The 18263-nt window shown below is 42.4% G+C and overlaps 5 protein-coding genes across 5 annotated transcripts; 1 reads left to right on the top strand and 4 right to left on the bottom strand.

Moving 5' to 3' along the window:
- Nucleotides 1-1386: 1386 nt before the first annotated feature.
- Nucleotides 1387-2403, bottom strand: BCR41DRAFT_200658 (P-loop containing nucleoside triphosphate hydrolase protein). Its single transcript, XM_022019881.1, has one exon. The coding sequence runs from the start codon at nt 2274-2276 to the stop codon at nt 1626-1628; it is 651 nt and encodes a 216-aa protein (XP_021876423.1). The 5' UTR covers nt 2277-2403; the 3' UTR covers nt 1387-1625.
- On the bottom strand, nt 2295-2531 carry BCR41DRAFT_313331 (hypothetical protein; the record flags this gene model as incomplete). The annotated part of the gene is made up of 1 exon (XM_022021127.1): nt 2295-2531. A coding segment is annotated over one exon (237 nt), but the record flags the coding sequence as incomplete, so codon positions are not given.
- Nucleotides 2532-4650: 2119 nt separating this feature from the next.
- Nucleotides 4651-5298, bottom strand: BCR41DRAFT_363038 (hypothetical protein). The gene has a single exon (XM_022025823.1). It carries the CDS (start codon nt 5006-5008, stop codon nt 4796-4798), a length of 213 nt encoding a protein of 70 aa, XP_021876425.1. The 5' UTR covers nt 5009-5298; the 3' UTR covers nt 4651-4795.
- Nucleotides 5299-6104: 806 nt separating this feature from the next.
- On the top strand, nt 6105-6831 carry BCR41DRAFT_200666 (hypothetical protein). The gene has a single exon (XM_022019882.1). It carries the CDS (start codon nt 6199-6201, stop codon nt 6643-6645), a length of 447 nt encoding a protein of 148 aa, XP_021876426.1. The 5' UTR covers nt 6105-6198; the 3' UTR covers nt 6646-6831.
- Nucleotides 6832-12934: 6103 nt separating this feature from the next.
- Nucleotides 12935-13628, bottom strand: BCR41DRAFT_200775 (hypothetical protein). Its single transcript, XM_022019883.1, has one exon. It carries the CDS (start codon nt 13532-13534, stop codon nt 13088-13090), a length of 447 nt encoding a protein of 148 aa, XP_021876427.1. The 5' UTR covers nt 13535-13628; the 3' UTR covers nt 12935-13087.
- Between the last annotated feature and the right edge of the window lie 4635 nt (nt 13629-18263).

Below are 18263 nucleotides of genomic sequence, written 5' to 3' on the forward strand. Positions count from 1 at the left end.
GGAGTAGGCTCGTCACCAGCCTGAGGACGAAGTTCATGTGCACATGTACGTGCTGAAAGGCAAATGTGGTTTGCTCTTGCAGACACTTCTCTCTCAGGCTGGTGACGAGCCTAACGGAGCCCCTTGGTTTCGCGCGAACATTTTTTCTAATCATCAAATCAAATCATCAATCCAATCCCTCCATTCCATGACCCTGTGGGTCCTTGTTATCAAAAAAAAAAAAAAAAAAAAAAAAAAAAAATCCAGTCGTGGAACAGCGAATGCAGCGAAGGCCCAAAAAATAATTCAAGACAAATAAAAACAGAGGGAGATTGATATCGAAGAATCAAAAGCAAGGTCGCTTTTTGGCTGCTACAATCCAGTTGCTGTGCATGCACCTTTCCTAAAACCCCGTATAGACTTAAAATCGAGTAAAATGCCTTGCAAAAAGAATTCTTCTTCGCCTCTGGGCTGGCGAAGTGCAAAAGATAAGAGAATGGCTTATGAAGCCCTAATGGATGCTGCAATAAGTGATTTATATATAGCTCAAATGCTGCCTCTATAGCCGTTCCTTTTTCTCTATTGAGAAGCTTAGTCAAGCGTGTACAAACCACAATCACTACTTAAGTTATAAATCGTATGCTTTATAACACTACTGCTTCGACAGCCTCGGCAGCATCTCCTGCAATGATGGCTGCTGTAACAACACATTTACCAAAGGGTTCCTCAAAGGAGATTCTAAAACTATTGTCTATGCATGGTTGACTTGCTGCTGTTGATTTACTTGCGGCGTTCCGAAGCTTTGTAGAAACTCCCTCTTCTGTTCCTCTAACTCCAGCTCTACCACTTTCCGCTGCATGCTTTCCAGCCTCTCCATCTCTATGTTATGGTTCAGTTGACATGACACTGCTAAATTTTGGCGAATCCTTGATAGTATTAGCTGTGCCCGTGGCTGTTGACCCTGTGGTGCTCGTCTCGTCAGTGGTTCTGAATCTTGCCATGCCAGTGGTTCTGGAGCTTGTGGTAGTAGCTCTTGCAGCGATGACTGTTGAAGTCGATTTTGCACTGACGGAGAAGCTTCTAGTAGCAGCTTTATAGAGTGTTGCAATGATTGGACTTCCCTCGGCTGTGTTAAATGAAGGCTTGGATTCCGGTGTAACTGCATCATTAATTATTGTAATATTTATCCCTTGGACATCTGGTGATCACTTGGCTGCTGCCTCTTTTACATGATGTCGGCGTTCAAATTTACTAAGATCTTGCACAAGTCTGATGCATGCTTCGGTATAAGAGGTGTCCAATCAATAGAGGACGAGATCGATTCGGGCGTTGTAATCCAAACGCTCTTACTGACAATCTTCTTTATCATATTGTCTGACATTACAGCATCTTGATCACACATAAAGTATATGTCACTGACCTCGGTGTGGAATGTATGATCTTTTCATTCAGTGATCGCTTGTAACATGCTCTCTTTTTCAGCCGCCGTTCGCCACATTCCGCGTTGATTAACACCTGCATTGGATCTTGCATCTGCCCGTCTCCTTGTCTTGTGCAGTATCTGGTGGTGAAGACTCATGCATTTCGGGATTACAATTGTCGCAGCGTCTTTCAACATTTTGGTGGACATTTCCGAAAAATTAATTTTAAAATGCTCGACGACAGCACTGAGTGTTGACAAAGGCCTTGATATCTTTGTCAACTTTACCTAAAGCTCTGGATGAGATAGGGACTATACCTTCGCCGTGAAGCTCTGGGTTACGCACCGCTCGACCAAGGCGCTGGACCAGAGATGATATATTGTCAGGATAGCCGTACTGCACCACGCGCAGAACGTCACTGATATCACACCCCATGCCCACCGCCTCGGTTGACATCAGAACGTCGATGTCGCCACTTTTGAATTGCTCCATTAGTTCCTTCTTTCTATCACTTGACTTGTTAGAATGATACAAGGCGACTTTGTTGGGACCAATTATGTTCCTGAGGTAGATAGCAGCAGAGTCGGCTTCATCTCTCGTCTGAAAATACACGATCGTTTTCTTCCTGTCTATTAAAAAGTGGAGATCCTTAAATAACGTTACCGCATGTTTCAACCGCCTCACAACGTATTCGACATTTTTCCTATCGTTGCCAATGTTCATTTCCTTCACGTCTTTGAAGCGCATCACACTAATAACCTCCAATAGAAGCGGAGGAGGCAAGGTGGCAGATACTGCGACAAAGCAGGTGTCTGGACTAACATAAGAGCGGAGGTAGCCAAGTTTCTTATAGCCCTTTCTGAACTTGCCACCCATGCTCCAATACAGTGCGCTTCATCCACAACCACCGCGATCAACTGGTATCTCCAGCCCGGACGGGCCTAAATTAAACTCAGCTTCGTACTCGCAAAGAGCTCTGGTGAAACGAATACAGCTCGATAGCACCCTTCGAATGCCTACTGACGCCAGTTTTTCGACCTGCTCGTTACCCAACACCTTCAGTAGCGTAATAATGAGTATATAGGTATGTGGCCAAAGTATCAGGGGCAGAAAATAGACCATTGTCTTCCCTCAGCTAGTACCAGCAATTAGGATGCAATCTTGGCGCTCCCCGATCCTCGTTACGATCTGGAGCTGCTCTGGTTTCGGATAAAACCTAAAAGCTTCATAGGCCTTTCGGTTGATAATCTCGAGGGACATGGGAGTTGTTTGATCTTCTATCGTAAGAAATCCCTGCCTCTCTAATACCATTCGCTTGGTATCACACTTTTTTCTCTTGTAACCAGAGGTTAAAAGGTTTTGTGCAGACATTTTTTTTTTTATATATAATTTCGTTTAGTTTTTAGGATGAGAGTGGTGAGAGGTATATTTCGTAGTGGTAATCGGATGAATAAATGAATTGTGAAATGAGAGCAAGAAAAACAGTAGCATGCTTCACACGTAGACCATTTTCCTGTGATCTGTAGGAAAAATGACTTAGAAAAAAGTTTGGACATTCATAGAAAAAAAAGTGTGTCCGGCGGCGAGAGCAAGCCACATTTGCCTTTCAGCACATGCATGTGCAGGCTGGTGACGAGCCTAGTCTGGAGCACATTCCCAAGGCTGACAACAAACCTCGCCTTAGCACACACATGACTTAAATTGCATAGGAGTTCACCATGTCTTTCCCTACATTTTTTTTTTTGTAATTAAAAAAGTTGACATGTAGTATTTATTTATTCAGGTCTAAGATGCTAAAATATTTAGCTGGTTCCTGCTCAGACAAGTATATATATACTCAAGGAGAGGTCAACAAAGGGTAGGAGAACGATATCTTGTCTTGTGTCCTGTCCCGTCTGAAGTACACTTTAGGTGCAGCAGCGCTGACCAAAGCGGCAGGGGTAGGGGTTATCGTAGAAGACGGGGCGATAACGGTAAGGGCAAGGATCATTCGGGCTGACTCAGCGGACGCCCTTGTCCTTGCTGGCCTGGGCTCCGCAGGTGATGCGTCCGCGGGTGACGGCCTCAACAGAGGATATGGCAGCGATAGGCGACAAGGGTAAGAGCAATGAGTTGACGGATCATGTTTGATTTGAATGATATAGTGATATTTGCCTATGATCCTTGTAGTGGGACTTGTGAGTGAATAAGGATCAATGAAGACAGAAACGAGCGTCTTTTAGACTATCGGGAACCAAAATATTGAATAGCGATGAGCGAGGCTGGTATGAGCTGGAAAAGCATGGCAATAGCACGTGGGCAATATCAATCATCGCATGGCTTCTGTTGATGTGAGATATGGGGAGGTGCTTTTTGTCAGTATTAACTATAATCACATCTGCTTACAACCTACCAATTGTCGAAGTACTTTAATGAACTTCTGAAGAAATGTTCTGATCGAAACCTTAGCCTGCGTCCCACAGTGAATGGTTTGCGGGAAATTAAGACATTGTTGATGGTGAGGCAGGCTTACAGCCAATGACACCCCCTTTCGACCACCTGGAGAGCCTTTATTGTCCGAGGAATGTTAAGGAGAAAAGAAATTAAAAAAATACAGTCGTGTGTGCTACAGCTTAGCACAAAGTGGAAACAAAACCTGCCAACCTATTAAAGACCTGGTTCGCCTTTAATACAATACAGTTCTGAGGGTAAAGGAAGGGATGAGATGACTTTTTTGCAAAATAAATAAGAGCCGTAAGGACGAGTCTATTCTGCTATTTCACTTGCCGGTTCTGAGCCATTCCTACATTTCTTATAAGTCTTGTAGTCTTGTTGCACTCTATTCAAGAAAGATTGATTCATCGCTCCCAATGTCGTCGTTAATTAGCTATTTCTTTTGCTTAACAAATGGGCAGCTTGTTATGATTAAATACAAACAAGAAAAAATCTTGTTTTCATCAGGCAGCTTGGTATCAATTATAAATACGACTTTGATCTAGGGCACGATAGTTACCAGTTCATCTATTTTAACCACATTCTAAGCAAGACCAGGGTCATCATAAATTCTAAGGAAGTAGAGCAAAAGAGAGCGAAAGAGAGGGAAGCTGGTGTTCTACCCTCATTTCCAAGATGGAACGCGCCAATTCCATAGTACTTGGACAGAAGGCAATATAATACCATTGATTGTCTCTGATCAGAACCGAATGAGATTAATGGAATCAGCAGAACTGTTTTTTGGGTTCCCAGAAACATGGGTAGGGTGTAGGAAGTGTATGCGATATGTTTAAATTGGGTTGACTTTCTGTCTTATTTTATTCATCAACTTGAAGTGCATTATCAAGCTAAATAGATTAAACAATAGCTTCGATACTGCTAAGATGTGACGATGTTGCATCCCTCCTCCTGATCAGTCTTTCTTATATGCAGCAACGTTCCCCCTTAAGGCAAGGCGATGGGTCATCATAATCAATAGCTATGGTACGATATCCACGTGGGCAGGGATCTGAGGCGCCGACGCAGAATACACCACGGCTAGGAGATGCTTGATCTTGACAAGAGATGGATGAAACAGAAGTCATGGCAGTCAGGGCGATGATGATAACAACGGTGATAGTATTGTTACTGAACATTTTTACGTCGATGTAAAGTGTGGAAAGGAAAATCGAAAATTTGTAGGCTTCCTCGGCTCTTTGCTTGAATTGGTTGAAGCACTTGAAGGGTATCAACGGGTTTGAGATAAATAGGTGTTGGGATTAAGGAAAGAAAAATGGCTTGCATCTCCTTGTCTTCTATTTATACAGAGGAAAATAAAGCAGATACATGATGGGCATGGGGAAAAACACTGTTCCCATCTTCGCATCCCCCTAGTCGTTCTATTTAGAAGGCCATTGGCGTAATGCAGTGGCGATAAACAGGAAAAATCGTACTGTCTTTGGATAATGATGAAAACGAAGACGAAGCGTAAGAATAAAATGAAATAAATGTATATCGATACTTCGTTGCAGATAAGCACAAGTCTCGCGTAAAAAAAAAAAAAATTATAGTGATATATGTAGTATTTATTCAGGCCTAAGATGCTAAAAGATTCAGCGGATTCCTGCTCAGACTTGTATATATACTCTATATGCCTTGGATGTACTCAAGTGGACTATAGGCCTCCAGGAGAGACGCTATCAAGCGATAGAAAACGTCTCATCTTGTCTTGCCTCGTGTCCTGTCTCGAGGACACTTTAGATGCAGCAGCGCTGACCAGAGCGGCAGGGGTAGGGGGTATCGTAGAAGACGGGACGGAAGCCAGAGGGGCAGCTTGTGCCTTTGGCGACGCAGCGGACGCCCTTGCTGCCGGCTTGGTCCTGGCAGGAGATGGCCTCAACAGAGGTCATGGCGACGACAGCGACGAGAGCGAGAGCAACGAGTTGGCGGAACATGTTTGGCTTGAGTGGTTTGCTTGAGTGGTTCTTGAAGAGAAACTGAAGAGCGAATGAAGGTCAATGGAGGAGGGGAAACGACTCTCTTTTATACTAGAGAAGACAGGACAAACAGCCTCTCACTCAACTCTTGGCTGCAACCACCAATGAAGGATAAGTCTTTGTTCTTCAACAATTGCCAATGACATACAGATACTTCAATCATATCCGGTTACTAATGCGATCGAAGTCACTGTAGCCAGCAAAAAGAAAAAAAGAAAGCGGCGTCTTTGCGCCACAGTGCACACAAGCCGTTAGTAGTCATTATAATATAATAGAAATACTATACATCCATCAGATCAAAGAGTCAAAGAAGCACACATGTTTATTCAGATAGCGGTAAAAGCAGAGTAATGGGCTTGAGGGGAAAGAAAGCCAAGGGTTCAGTCAATGGTATGATGATGACATATTACGCTAGTCTACAGTGGCAATATTGTCTCGCACTACGATCGTTGCAACGGTCAAGTCATAGAATGGCGTGGGTGCACACAATAAAGTGCGGCGTCTCTGATTTTACTGAGATGTGCATGTGCGCTACATGCTATCACAGGGAGAGAGGAGAGAGCAACAGAAAGGTCAAGCCAATCATGATGCTATGCAGGACAGGGACAGGTAGAGAGAGACAGGGACAAACTATATTGGGCAAGGGAAAAAGTAAAAAAAAATTCAGTGCACGCTGTACCGTACACAGACGGCGCAAACATACAAACATGCATCTAATTTATCAAGTACGCCTTTCACATCGAGGGAATAAAATGATAGAGCGCAACCGATTCACTGGCCGGATAGTGTCACACTAAATGGTTAGGTTGCATGAATGAGAAGATAAATAAAATAAACTATGATTGTGTATGTTTACATCCTGTTAAGCATATTAACGGTCGCAGGCCTAACGCCTCCTGCCCGCGGATCATTTCTCTAGACAGACAAGCAAGGGCGAAGGACTAATATATCTTTTATACCTGTATCTTATTCTAATTACTCAACTAACTTATACTATTTATAATACACATACTACAACGATAAGTATATATATATATATATTTATCTATATGGTCTTGGCCCATCTGCATGATCGTATCAGATGGAAAAGCAGCATGAGAAGAAAAAACAAAAAAAGAAATGGCTCTTGTGTGCAGACGAAGCATAATCCTTTCTAGTGCGCAGAATACATGCACGAACGAAACGCACTATGTAATTCCCAGAAACCTATCGTTGACCAACTCGATGCATTATGCATCGATCATTCTTTCCCTCTTCTCCCTCAACCGAGCATTAAAATATCCATTCACTTTCTGGTCTGGCTCCTGGCATTGAACCAATTAAATCTTTGCTCTCCTTCTCGAGCACTATACAACTATAGCACCACTCTCCATGATCCGGTTAAGTGTCAACTCTAGTGATATTTGTACACATTAGTTTACGCCCATAGATGTGAGGTGGATCTGGCGTAGCATTACTCAGTTTATCGATGTCGGAGTATGTTCTCTCGTTTCTAATGTCTCATGTTCTGTTCCAAGGCTGCCACGCTAAACAGTAGGGACATGCAAAGAGAGAGGGGGAGAAGAGGGAAAAGAAGGAAATAAAGGCTAGTGCAGTGGACGATGTTCACATCTGTCCCCTCCTATTTCCTGTCCCCTAGGTTCTTGCTCTTGCAGTTAGGCTGGACTAAGCACTGTTCAGCTGAACATTATCTGTTTGCTCCCTAACATACCATAACAACTGTTGAAAGAAAGAGTGGTCTCCTTTTTTCTAGCATTACGCTGGTGAGAGAAAACAACTAATTGTGTGTACTCAGCGGGTAAAAAGGGAAAAATGGAAAAAAAGAAAACAGAAATAATACGGAAATAAAAGAATAATGATAAGATCGAGTTAACCGCCATCAATGCCTTGGAGCGCATGAAGAAAAGGTCGCTTGAGCAACGAACATCGCAGCAATGTGTTCATATAAAATCGCACGAACCACATTTTAACCTTAAAAAAACCTTAAAGCTTGATTCAAATGTTTTCGCTACAGAGATGAGCCAGGTAAACATAGAATGAGGAAGGCTCTTTTTTCTTTCCCTTGCTGCCGATACTATGGCGAGCTATTGCATGGCATACTGAAAGTTTATGGGGGTGTATGGTACTTAGTATATACTTGTGCGGTGGAGGTAGAGCTGTGGGAGGGTGGAGCAATGGGAGAGTAAGATGGCAATACAAGCTGCTTAATAGCAAGGCGAGAAAAGAGAGAGAGAGAGAAAGGGAGGTGAGTAGAGGGAGAGAGGGAGAAGGAGAAGGAAAGAGGAAGAAAAAAAGCAAGAGCAGAGGATCGTGAGAAAAGCAACCAGGTATGAGGGCATAGAGAGGTTCTCATCATACACTGCACACACAGCTGAGTAAAATTCGAACTTCCTACAATGCTCCATCTTCTCACTCACCATTTCCAAGTCAGATATCCATCCCAATCATCTTCATAACAAGCCATATTGTATAACTACTATATCCGGGCAGGCAAGTAAAAAGGCTGCAGCAGAAGAAAAGCAGAGTAGTTTTTGTTTATAGTATTTCTTTTATTTCAAATGAGATATCAACTGTCTTGTACTTTCTCAGCCTTGCTTAGGGTATGTGCATATACACTAAGTGATCTGGCGAGGCCTTGAGTCTTGCTCATTCCAGTAACCAGCACTGGAGCTCTTTAGATGCAGCAGCGCTGGCCAGAGCGGCAGGGGTAGGGGGTATCGTAGAAGACGGGACGGTAGCCAGAGGGGCAGCTTGTGCCTCTGGCGACGCAGCGGACGCCCCTGCTGCCGGCTTGGTCCTGGCAGGAGATGGCCTCAACAGAGGTCATGGCGACGACAGCGACGAGAGCGAGAGCAACGAGTTGGCGGAACATGTTTGGCTTGAGTGATGTTTGTTTGTAGTTCTTGAAGTGACACTTGAGAGCGGATGGGGACCAACGAAGATAGAGAAACGAGCTTCTTATATATTTGTCGAAGCGTAGGAGATGACAAGGTATTAAGGTATTAACATAGTATATTCTTGCCTGACTGGCAGTGTTATCAACTGCGTGTATGAAGCTTGATCGCCACTTACTGTCTTCTAAAAGCAGTGCCCTAAACAGTTAAGTTGACACGAGTCGTCACTACTCTATTCTTGATCTTTTTCTGCATGCATACCCGAACTGATACAGGTATCTCACTTGGATATGCTCACATAGCTGATTTGATTTGGTGTCGGCCAGTGCATTGAGTTACTCAAATATATAATATATGGAGTCGTGACTAAAAGACTGGAACTAGTATGAACTACACCCGTGACTAAAAGACTGGAACTAGTATGAACTACGATAACCATAGCATTTAACACCAACGGTTGAAATCTAGCTTTGAAACAGACCCGTTTCCCTGATATAGGAGCTAAAATCTACGATTAAGTCAAATAGGGTGTGATATCTACTTATCCTCTGCTATACAGGGACAGGTGGCGTGTTCTTTTGTCTCTCATACGCACACATGTACAGGCATGGATGATGCGTGTTATATATACATATACATATATGTTTATTAGTATATGTCTATTCTACAAATCTATTGGAGCATACAACCAAGCGATATCTGTACCTGATACAGCCTACTAAACAGGCAAGCAATCCTCATGAGTGAGCTAACGCGCGTGCAGTCGACCCATTGGCCTCTTGATATCACATCCTTACATTGGAATGCATTATAGACCCTTTGTAGAAATTAAAGATATTATTTTCTTTGCTTAATACGAAAAAGCTGTATTTGTAGGGCGACTCCTGTAATGCCACTTGTGGGCTTTGCTGAGCGGCCTGAAGGGATTCTAGAAAAAGATGATTGTGCCAATCCATACATTAATATAGTGGGTGCAATAATATCATGTCCTATGAGGATAGGAGGTGCCTAAGAAAAAAAAGGGGGTCATGACTTAGAAGTTGTCTCTATTCACAGTGTTTATGCATTTCTATTTAGGTTTGCCTGCTCCAAAGTCATGACCAGTACTTAAGTGAACGTAGAACAGCATAAAGGGTTTTCTGGCTTTGATTAACGGACATTAAGAGAATTTATTTATTAGAGACATGCATTTTTAACGTGTAACTTCATCTTGGAAGCAGGCTATTACTGAAAACATTAAGGCTCTAATATTTGTGAATGCTCTGATGGAACTAAGTTGTGATAGTAGGTTTTTTATTGTTGGAAATGAAGGACTAGAACTACGAACAGGAATATATATCTCTACTAGATGTAGCCTTTCTACAAGGAACAATCTGGAGCCCAAATTTTACGGAGGAACAAAGTCTCTAGTAAATACTTAATGACAGCAAATAATACAAGTAATAACGACAATTGTGCCAATAGCTATAATAGTAATAGAATAAATCGTGTCCACTCATGGAACAAAGAAAGGATTGCTTGCCTGTTTAGTAGGCTGTATCAGGTACAGATATCGCTTGGTTGTATGCTCCAATAGATTTGTAGAATAGACATATACTAATAAACATATATGTATATGTATATATAACACGCATCATCCATGCCTGTACATGTGTGCGTATGAGAGACAAAAGAACACGCCACCTGTCCCTGTATAGCAGAGGATAAGTAGATATCACACCCTATTTGACTTAATCGTAGATTTTAGCTCCTATATCAGGGAAACGGGTCTGTTTCAAAGCTAGATTTCAACCGTTGGTGTTAAATGCTATGGTTATCGTAGTTCATACTAGTTCCAGTCTTTTAGTCACGGGTGTAGTTCATACTAGTTCCAGTCTTTTAGTCACGACTCCATATATTATATATTTGAGTAACTCAATGCACTGGCCGACACCAAATCAAATCAGCTATGTGAGCATATCCAAGTGAGATACCTGTATCAGTTCGGGTATGCATGCAGAAAAAGATCAAGAATAGAGTAGTGACGACTCGTGTCAACTTAACTGTTTAGGGCACTGCTTTTAGAAGACAGTAAGTGGCGATCAAGCTTCATACACGCAGTTGATAACACTGCCAGTCAGGCAAGAATATACTATGTTAATACCTTAATACCTTGTCATCTCCTACGCTTCGACAAATATATAAGAAGCTCGTTTCTCTATCTTCGTTGGTCCCCATCCGCTCTCAAGTGTCACTTCAAGAACTACAAACAAACATCACTCAAGCCAAACATGTTCCGCCAACTCGTTGCTCTCGCTCTCGTCGCTGTCGTCGCCATGACCTCTGTTGAGGCCATCTCCTGCCAGGACCAAGCCGGCAGCAGGGGCGTCCGCTGCGTCGCCAGAGGCACAAGCTGCCCCTCTGGCTACCGTCCCGTCTTCTACGATACCCCCTACCCCTGCCGCTCTGGCCAGCGCTGCTGCATCTAAAGAGCTCCAGTGCTGGTTACTGGAATGAGCAAGACTCAAGGCCTCGCCAGATCACTTAGTGTATATGCACATACCCTAAGCAAGGCTGAGAAAGTACAAGACAGTTGATATCTCATTTGAAATAAAAGAAATACTATAAACAAAAACTACTCTGCTTTTCTTCTGCTGCAGCCTTTTTACTTGCCTGCCCGGATATAGTAGTTATACAATATGGCTTGTTATGAAGATGATTGGGATGGATATCTGACTTGGAAATGGTGAGTGAGAAGATGGAGCATTGTAGGAAGTTCGAATTTTACTCAGCTGTGTGTGCAGTGTATGATGAGAACCTCTCTATGCCCTCATACCTGGTTGCTTTTCTCACGATCCTCTGCTCTTGCTTTTTTTCTTCCTCTTTCCTTCTCCTTCTCCCTCTCTCCCTCTACTCACCTCCCTTTCTCTCTCTCTCTCTTTTCTCGCCTTGCTATTAAGCAGCTTGTATTGCCATCTTACTCTCCCATTGCTCCACCCTCCCACAGCTCTACCTCCACCGCACAAGTATATACTAAGTACCATACACCCCCATAAACTTTCAGTATGCCATGCAATAGCTCGCCATAGTATCGGCAGCAAGGGAAAGAAAAAAGAGCCTTCCTCATTCTATGTTTACCTGGCTCATCTCTGTAGCGAAAACATTTGAATCAAGCTTTAAGGTTTTTTTAAGGTTAAAATGTGGTTCGTGCGATTTTATATGAACACATTGCTGCGATGTTCGTTGCTCAAGCGACCTTTTCTTCATGCGCTCCAAGGCATTGATGGCGGTTAACTCGATCTTATCATTATTCTTTTATTTCCGTATTATTTCTGTTTTCTTTTTTTCCATTTTTCCCTTTTTACCCGCTGAGTACACACAATTAGTTGTTTTCTCTCACCAGCGTAATGCTAGAAAAAAGGAGACCACTCTTTCTTTCAACAGTTGTTATGGTATGTTAGGGAGCAAACAGATAATGTTCAGCTGAACAGTGCTTAGTCCAGCCTAACTGCAAGAGCAAGAACCTAGGGGACAGGAAATAGGAGGGGACAGATGTGAACATCGTCCACTGCACTAGCCTTTATTTCCTTCTTTTCCCTCTTCTCCCCCTCTCTCTTTGCATGTCCCTACTGTTTAGCGTGGCAGCCTTGGAACAGAACATGAGACATTAGAAACGAGAGAACATACTCCGACATCGATAAACTGAGTAATGCTACGCCAGATCCACCTCACATCTATGGGCGTAAACTAATGTGTACAAATATCACTAGAGTTGACACTTAACCGGATCATGGAGAGTGGTGCTATAGTTGTATAGTGCTCGAGAAGGAGAGCAAAGATTTAATTGGTTCAATGCCAGGAGCCAGACCAGAAAGTGAATGGATATTTTAATGCTCGGTTGAGGGAGAAGAGGGAAAGAATGATCGATGCATAATGCATCGAGTTGGTCAACGATAGGTTTCTGGGAATTACATAGTGCGTTTCGTTCGTGCATGTATTCTGCGCACTAGAAAGGATTATGCTTCGTCTGCACACAAGAGCCATTTCTTTTTTTGTTTTTTCTTCTCATGCTGCTTTTCCATCTGATACGATCATGCAGATGGGCCAAGACCATATAGATAAATATATATATATATATACTTATCGTTGTAGTATGTGTATTATAAATAGTATAAGTTAGTTGAGTAATTAGAATAAGATACAGGTATAAAAGATATATTAGTCCTTCGCCCTTGCTTGTCTGTCTAGAGAAATGATCCGCGGGCAGGAGGCGTTAGGCCTGCGACCGTTAATATGCTTAACAGGATGTAAACATACACAATCATAGTTTATTTTATTTATCTTCTCATTCATGCAACCTAACCATTTAGTGTGACACTATCCGGCCAGTGAATCGGTTGCGCTCTATCATTTTATTCCCTCGATGTGAAAGGCGTACTTGATAAATTAGATGCATGTTTGTATGTTTGCGCCGTCTGTGTACGGTACAGCGTGCACTGAATTTTTTTTTACTTTTTCCCTTGCCCAATATAGTTTGTCCCTGTCTCTCTCTACCTGTCCCTGTCCTGCATAGCATCATGATTGGCTTGACCTTTCTGTTGCTCTCTCCTCTCTCCCTGTGATAGCATGTAGCGCACATGCACATCTCAGTAAAATCAGAGACGCCGCACTTTATTGTGTGCACCCACGCCATTCTATGACTTGACCGTTGCAACGATCGTAGTGCGAGACAATATTGCCACTGTAGACTAGCGTAATATGTCATCATCATACCATTGACTGAACCCTTGGCTTTCTTTCCCCTCAAGCCCATTACTCTGCTTTTACCGCTATCTGAATAAACATGTGTGCTTCTTTGACTCTTTGATCTGATGGATGTATAGTATTTCTATTATATTATAATGACTACTAACGGCTTGTGTGCACTGTGGCGCAAAGACGCCGCTTTCTTTTTTTCTTTTTGCTGGCTACAGTGACTTCGATCGCATTAGTAACCGGATATGATTGAAGTATCTGTATGTCATTGGCAATTGTTGAAGAACAAAGACTTATCCTTCATTGGTGGTTGCAGCCAAGAGTTGAGTGAGAGGCTGTTTGTCCTGTCTTCTCTAGTATAAAAGAGAGTCGTTTCCCCTCCTCCATTGACCTTCATTCGCTCTTCAGTTTCTCTTCAAGAACCACTCAAGCAAACCACTCAAGCCAAACATGTTCCGCCAACTCGTTGCTCTCGCTCTCGTCGCTGTCGTCGCCATGACCTCTGTTGAGGCCATCTCCTGCCAGGACCAAGCCGGCAGCAAGGGCGTCCGCTGCGTCGCCAAAGGCACAAGCTGCCCCTCTGGCTTCCGTCCCGTCTTCTACGATACCCCCTACCCCTGCCGCTCTGGTCAGCGCTGCTGCATCTAAAGTGTCCTCGAGACAGGACACGAGGCAAGACAAGATGAGACGTTTTCTATCGCTTGATAGCGTCTCTCCTGGAGGCCTATAGTCCACTTGAGTACATCCAAGGCATATAGAGTATATATACAAGTCTGAGTAGGAACTTGCTGAATCTTTTAGCACCTTGGGCCTGAATAAATACTATCTATACCAAACTTACTTGACACGCTCACATGCCCTTTACTCTGCGTCCTTGTTTCAGTCTGTTTTAATTTTGTATCAACATTTGCTGTAGATTTTCCTTGTTAAATAATATTTACTAGGGTTTTTACCAGTTTTTAATTATTAGTCATTTACTTGCAAAGACATGCATGTCCTTAGTTGTTAATAATAGGTATATCTTGCTTAAGGGGCCAAAAGATAGACACAAAATCAAGGACAAAGAGTGTCAAAAAGAGAAAATGGAGGCAAAAATAACCTTGACGACAAACAGCACCATAGGATACCAAAAGAAAAGGTGGAAGCTTTATTGGTGAGCTCACAAACTGAGTTACTGGAAGATAAATACTTGTTGTGAAAAAGGGAAAAAAGATAAATGGCAAGATGAACTGTAGGTGAAGAACAAACTGAAGGCTTTATTGAAAAGGAAGTTTCTTTGGCTTTTATAATCTAGCCTACAGGTCTGACTCTGGTGCTCTCTAGACTTAAAAGGCTTTGCGCAAAGATTCCATAAACTGTGGCTTGACAGGATGTCCACCAGCCACAACAATACAGTAAGTGAATGTTTTAATTTTGTTCATACTTTACTTTAATATCTCAACGAGGGCTTGCCTCATCACAATGGATGTTGGCTGTATGGTATCCTTTGATCTTGGTAGAAGGACCGCTAGCTTAGGAGGGTATGGTCTATCATCGTTATTGTGATATTAGTGAGAAAAGTATACTTACTTAGTTCTGGAAGTGCAAATCGGACAAATCGGACCTTTGGATTCTAACAGTCTGGCTCGCCTATATAAAAGCTCTTGTTCCAAAGATGCTCCATATATGTATTATAGTACAAGCTTTCTCCTTGAGTGTTTTTGATGGCGAAAGTATATGAAGGGGTTTAGATTATTAAGGATGGGTATTTAAACATTTGCTGACAAAGCAATCTTATATTGGCTCGGCTCGTTATTCAAGGATGATTCATTCTAAAGCTCATTTTTCGATCTGTAGGTTTATTGCTTGGAATGTTTGTACACTGCTAATAAGCAAGCTCTAGTAGGCGATAGGGATTTCCCCAAAGCACCACAAGAAGTATCTGTAGCATACCTTCGCTGTGCGGCGCTTTAAATGCAGCAGCGTTCGGTATAGGAGCATGGAGAGGTGTCTTCGCGGAAAATGGACTGGTAACCAGCAGGGCAAGGGGTAGCGCCACCGACGCAGTGGATACCCTTGATAGCAGACCCTCCACAGGTGAGGGCTTCAACAGAGGTCATAGCGGCAGCCGCGACGATAACGAGAGTAACGAGTTGGCGAAACATTTTTGGCTTGGGTGGTATTTGCTTGTAGTTCTTGGTGGACTTGAATAGATCAATGGAAGATGGAGATAACCATTTATAGTTGTCTGGAATGAGTGCGAACCTCCTTTCATAGTGAGTGAAGGGACAACTAGCGAGTTTCGGCATACAGAAGAGGACTGCTGCTCTGTCTTTAGAACATGAAAACAGAACTACATCAGTACGTCAGTACGTCAGTCACGAGGGCCATGGTTTGTCCCACTACTAACATGTCTTATTCTCTCCTTACTGTTTAGCTACGTTTTTGGCCTTAGTCTTGGTCTTTATTTCCTTATCTGTGCTCATAAGCATGAACGGAGCGACTTTGGTTAAGGTGTTGGCTTTTGCTTTATTATTAATCCAGTAAGGGAAGAAATGAAAAGTGCGAATTACGTGATGATTGATATAATGTTAAATATCTCTGTTCAGAAGTAAACATCTATTGTCTATGGGCATGGGTTTCGGGCAACGGTATGAAGTAGAAAGTGGCGTCCTTGTGTTTCAGGCCGTTCTAGTCCTGTATTGTGGACTATGGCCAATCTGACAAGTCCTCTGAGATACACCGCCAATCAAATAGATTTTCAGCGCCTTTATAACGGTACTTCCTCTCACGCATGTCTCTGTGATTGACAAAGTCAGTAAGAGGCTCAGTCTACTGGCTTTTCCCCACATGAACAAATTGCTTCCTACACTGTTACTGCAGAAGAGAGATGGCCTCCAAATTAAATCGGGCCACCAGTATGCCATTCATCCAATTACACAGTAACAGACATATAATCCAACACTCACACGATAGCAAGATATACCTGTTGGAACTATTAAGGCAAAGCTGGACAGAGATTGCTTTTTTTGAGCAGCCTTCGCGTTGGATATTTGTACTCTCTTGGCTTATGCAATCCTGATATGAATAATCATTGCTCCTTGAAATCTTAAACACTATGCCACTATCAGGACCATCTCTTCACCACTATAGTGTATTCAAAAACATTGTTCAGTGTGTAGCACTGGTGATGACTTTGTACTTGACTCTTCTGCCTTTGCCGCACAGAGTCAGTGACATAGTGTCTAATGGATACTTCGGGGGCAAACTGCTAATTTGATGACTCCATTTTCGTATTGCTATAGCGCTAATTGATAAAGAGCATCGGCTGGGATAAAGTTTGCAGGCATACTTATACCATGCTCATACTCATACTCATGTTGTTGCTCATGGCCACAAACACAACTATGGAGTGTTATGGTAACGTTTTTTTTTTTTTTTTTTTTTTTTTTTTTTTCCTGCAGCACGCTTAATTTTTGTGATAATGAATATTTGCCCTGATAGGTGTTCCGATCCTATCATCTTTCCAAGCAATTTACTTACGTGGTACCTTGGTCTTCTTGTCAGGAAGAATGTGGACTGACTTTTGTCTTTTCGTGTATGGGCAACGGACGTTCATTTGGAACAACGAGCGGATGTCAAACAGGCAGATCAAAAGAATGAATGTTGGAGGCTCCATTTATTTGATTGGGGCCATTGAAGGTATTAGGACAACATCTGTCCCACCAAAGTAAGTGTATTGCGGATTCTCTCAAAGCTTTTATCTAAATGAGGCTACAAAAGATAATTCAAAAGGGGGGTGATGTGTTCATTAGTTGGACTGAGGAAGAAAAAAATAAAATAAAAGCGGACACATTTAGTTTCCAAGATGTTTTATGCTTGAATTTGCAGTAGCGCTGCTGAGGGAGGCGAAGATGCGGACTGACATAGAAAATAGAGCGATAGTTGGGAAGGCAAAGGGCTCGAGCGTTGCGGCGAGAACCTAAGAGCAAAGCAATGAATTATGAAAGTCTTTGTTGGTTGCTTAAGGTCTCTAGAAGCAGTCAGGAAGCTGATGAAAGCCAGCAGTAGGAAGGAGGCAATCTTCCTTCCGTATCTTCCTTGGAATAAACAAGAGGGTGAAACCCATGTGTAAACCCCTACCTGCTGATCAATGATTCAATCCATTTTCCTATTCTCAAGCATAATCGATAATATGCGCTAAGTAGCCATCGAATGTATTTCGGACTTTACGCAAATATACCTGGGTCTAAGCTCATTAATCATTCGATGTACGAAGATGACATGGGGCCTTTTTATGGATATAAGCGATGAAATAAAAACTGTCACAAAATGGTAGATTCGCATCCAAGAAAATTCTCTTTTATTTCTGTCTCTCTCCCTTGCGCTACAGCCTAACGTTATAAAGAGAATCTTTTTTTTTTTGTACGAGATTAAACTCTGCGCTACTAATTAACTATATGAAAGCGGACATATTACAAACTACAAATGCTGGCAGGAAGTCATCTCGCCCGAAGGCTGAATATGCGCCTTTTCTTCTGGATTGCATGAAGGAGTCTGAATTTCAGCGTATAAAGTTGTATGTTCTAAGAACTACCACAGTTCTCATTTTCAAACGCTCGGAGTACTCTCACCAGGATCAACTCATGACTCGTAAAAGCCAACAGTAATAATTTAATAATGTTTACGCTATTTGCATTTATTAAAATGTGGTTTCTTATAATCGCTCGCACACACAAACATTTCGTATTTAGGAAAATGAGTGGTGCCGAGTTTTGATATTTATTTTAAGCTTTGTTGACATTTGC

This window comes from Lobosporangium transversale (assembly GCF_002105155.1).
Source record: "Lobosporangium transversale strain NRRL 3116 chromosome Unknown BCR41scaffold_59, whole genome shotgun sequence".
Lineage (NCBI taxonomy): Eukaryota > Fungi > Mortierellomycota > Mortierellomycetes > Mortierellales > Mortierellaceae > Lobosporangium > Lobosporangium transversale.

What these genes read in the sequence shown, in the direction of transcription:
- BCR41DRAFT_363038 (XM_022025823.1), bottom strand. Translation starts at nt 5,008, where the DNA reads ATGTTCAGTAACAATACTATCACCGTTGTTATCATCATCGCCCTGACT.
- BCR41DRAFT_200775 (XM_022019883.1), bottom strand. Translation starts at nt 13,534, where the DNA reads ATGGGCTTGAGGGGAAAGAAAGCCAAGGGTTCAGTCAATGGTATGATG.
- BCR41DRAFT_200666 (XM_022019882.1), top strand. Translation starts at nt 6,199, where the DNA reads ATGGGCTTGAGGGGAAAGAAAGCCAAGGGTTCAGTCAATGGTATGATG.
- BCR41DRAFT_200658 (XM_022019881.1), bottom strand. Translation starts at nt 2,276, where the DNA reads ATGGGTGGCAAGTTCAGAAAGGGCTATAAGAAACTTGGCTACCTCCGC.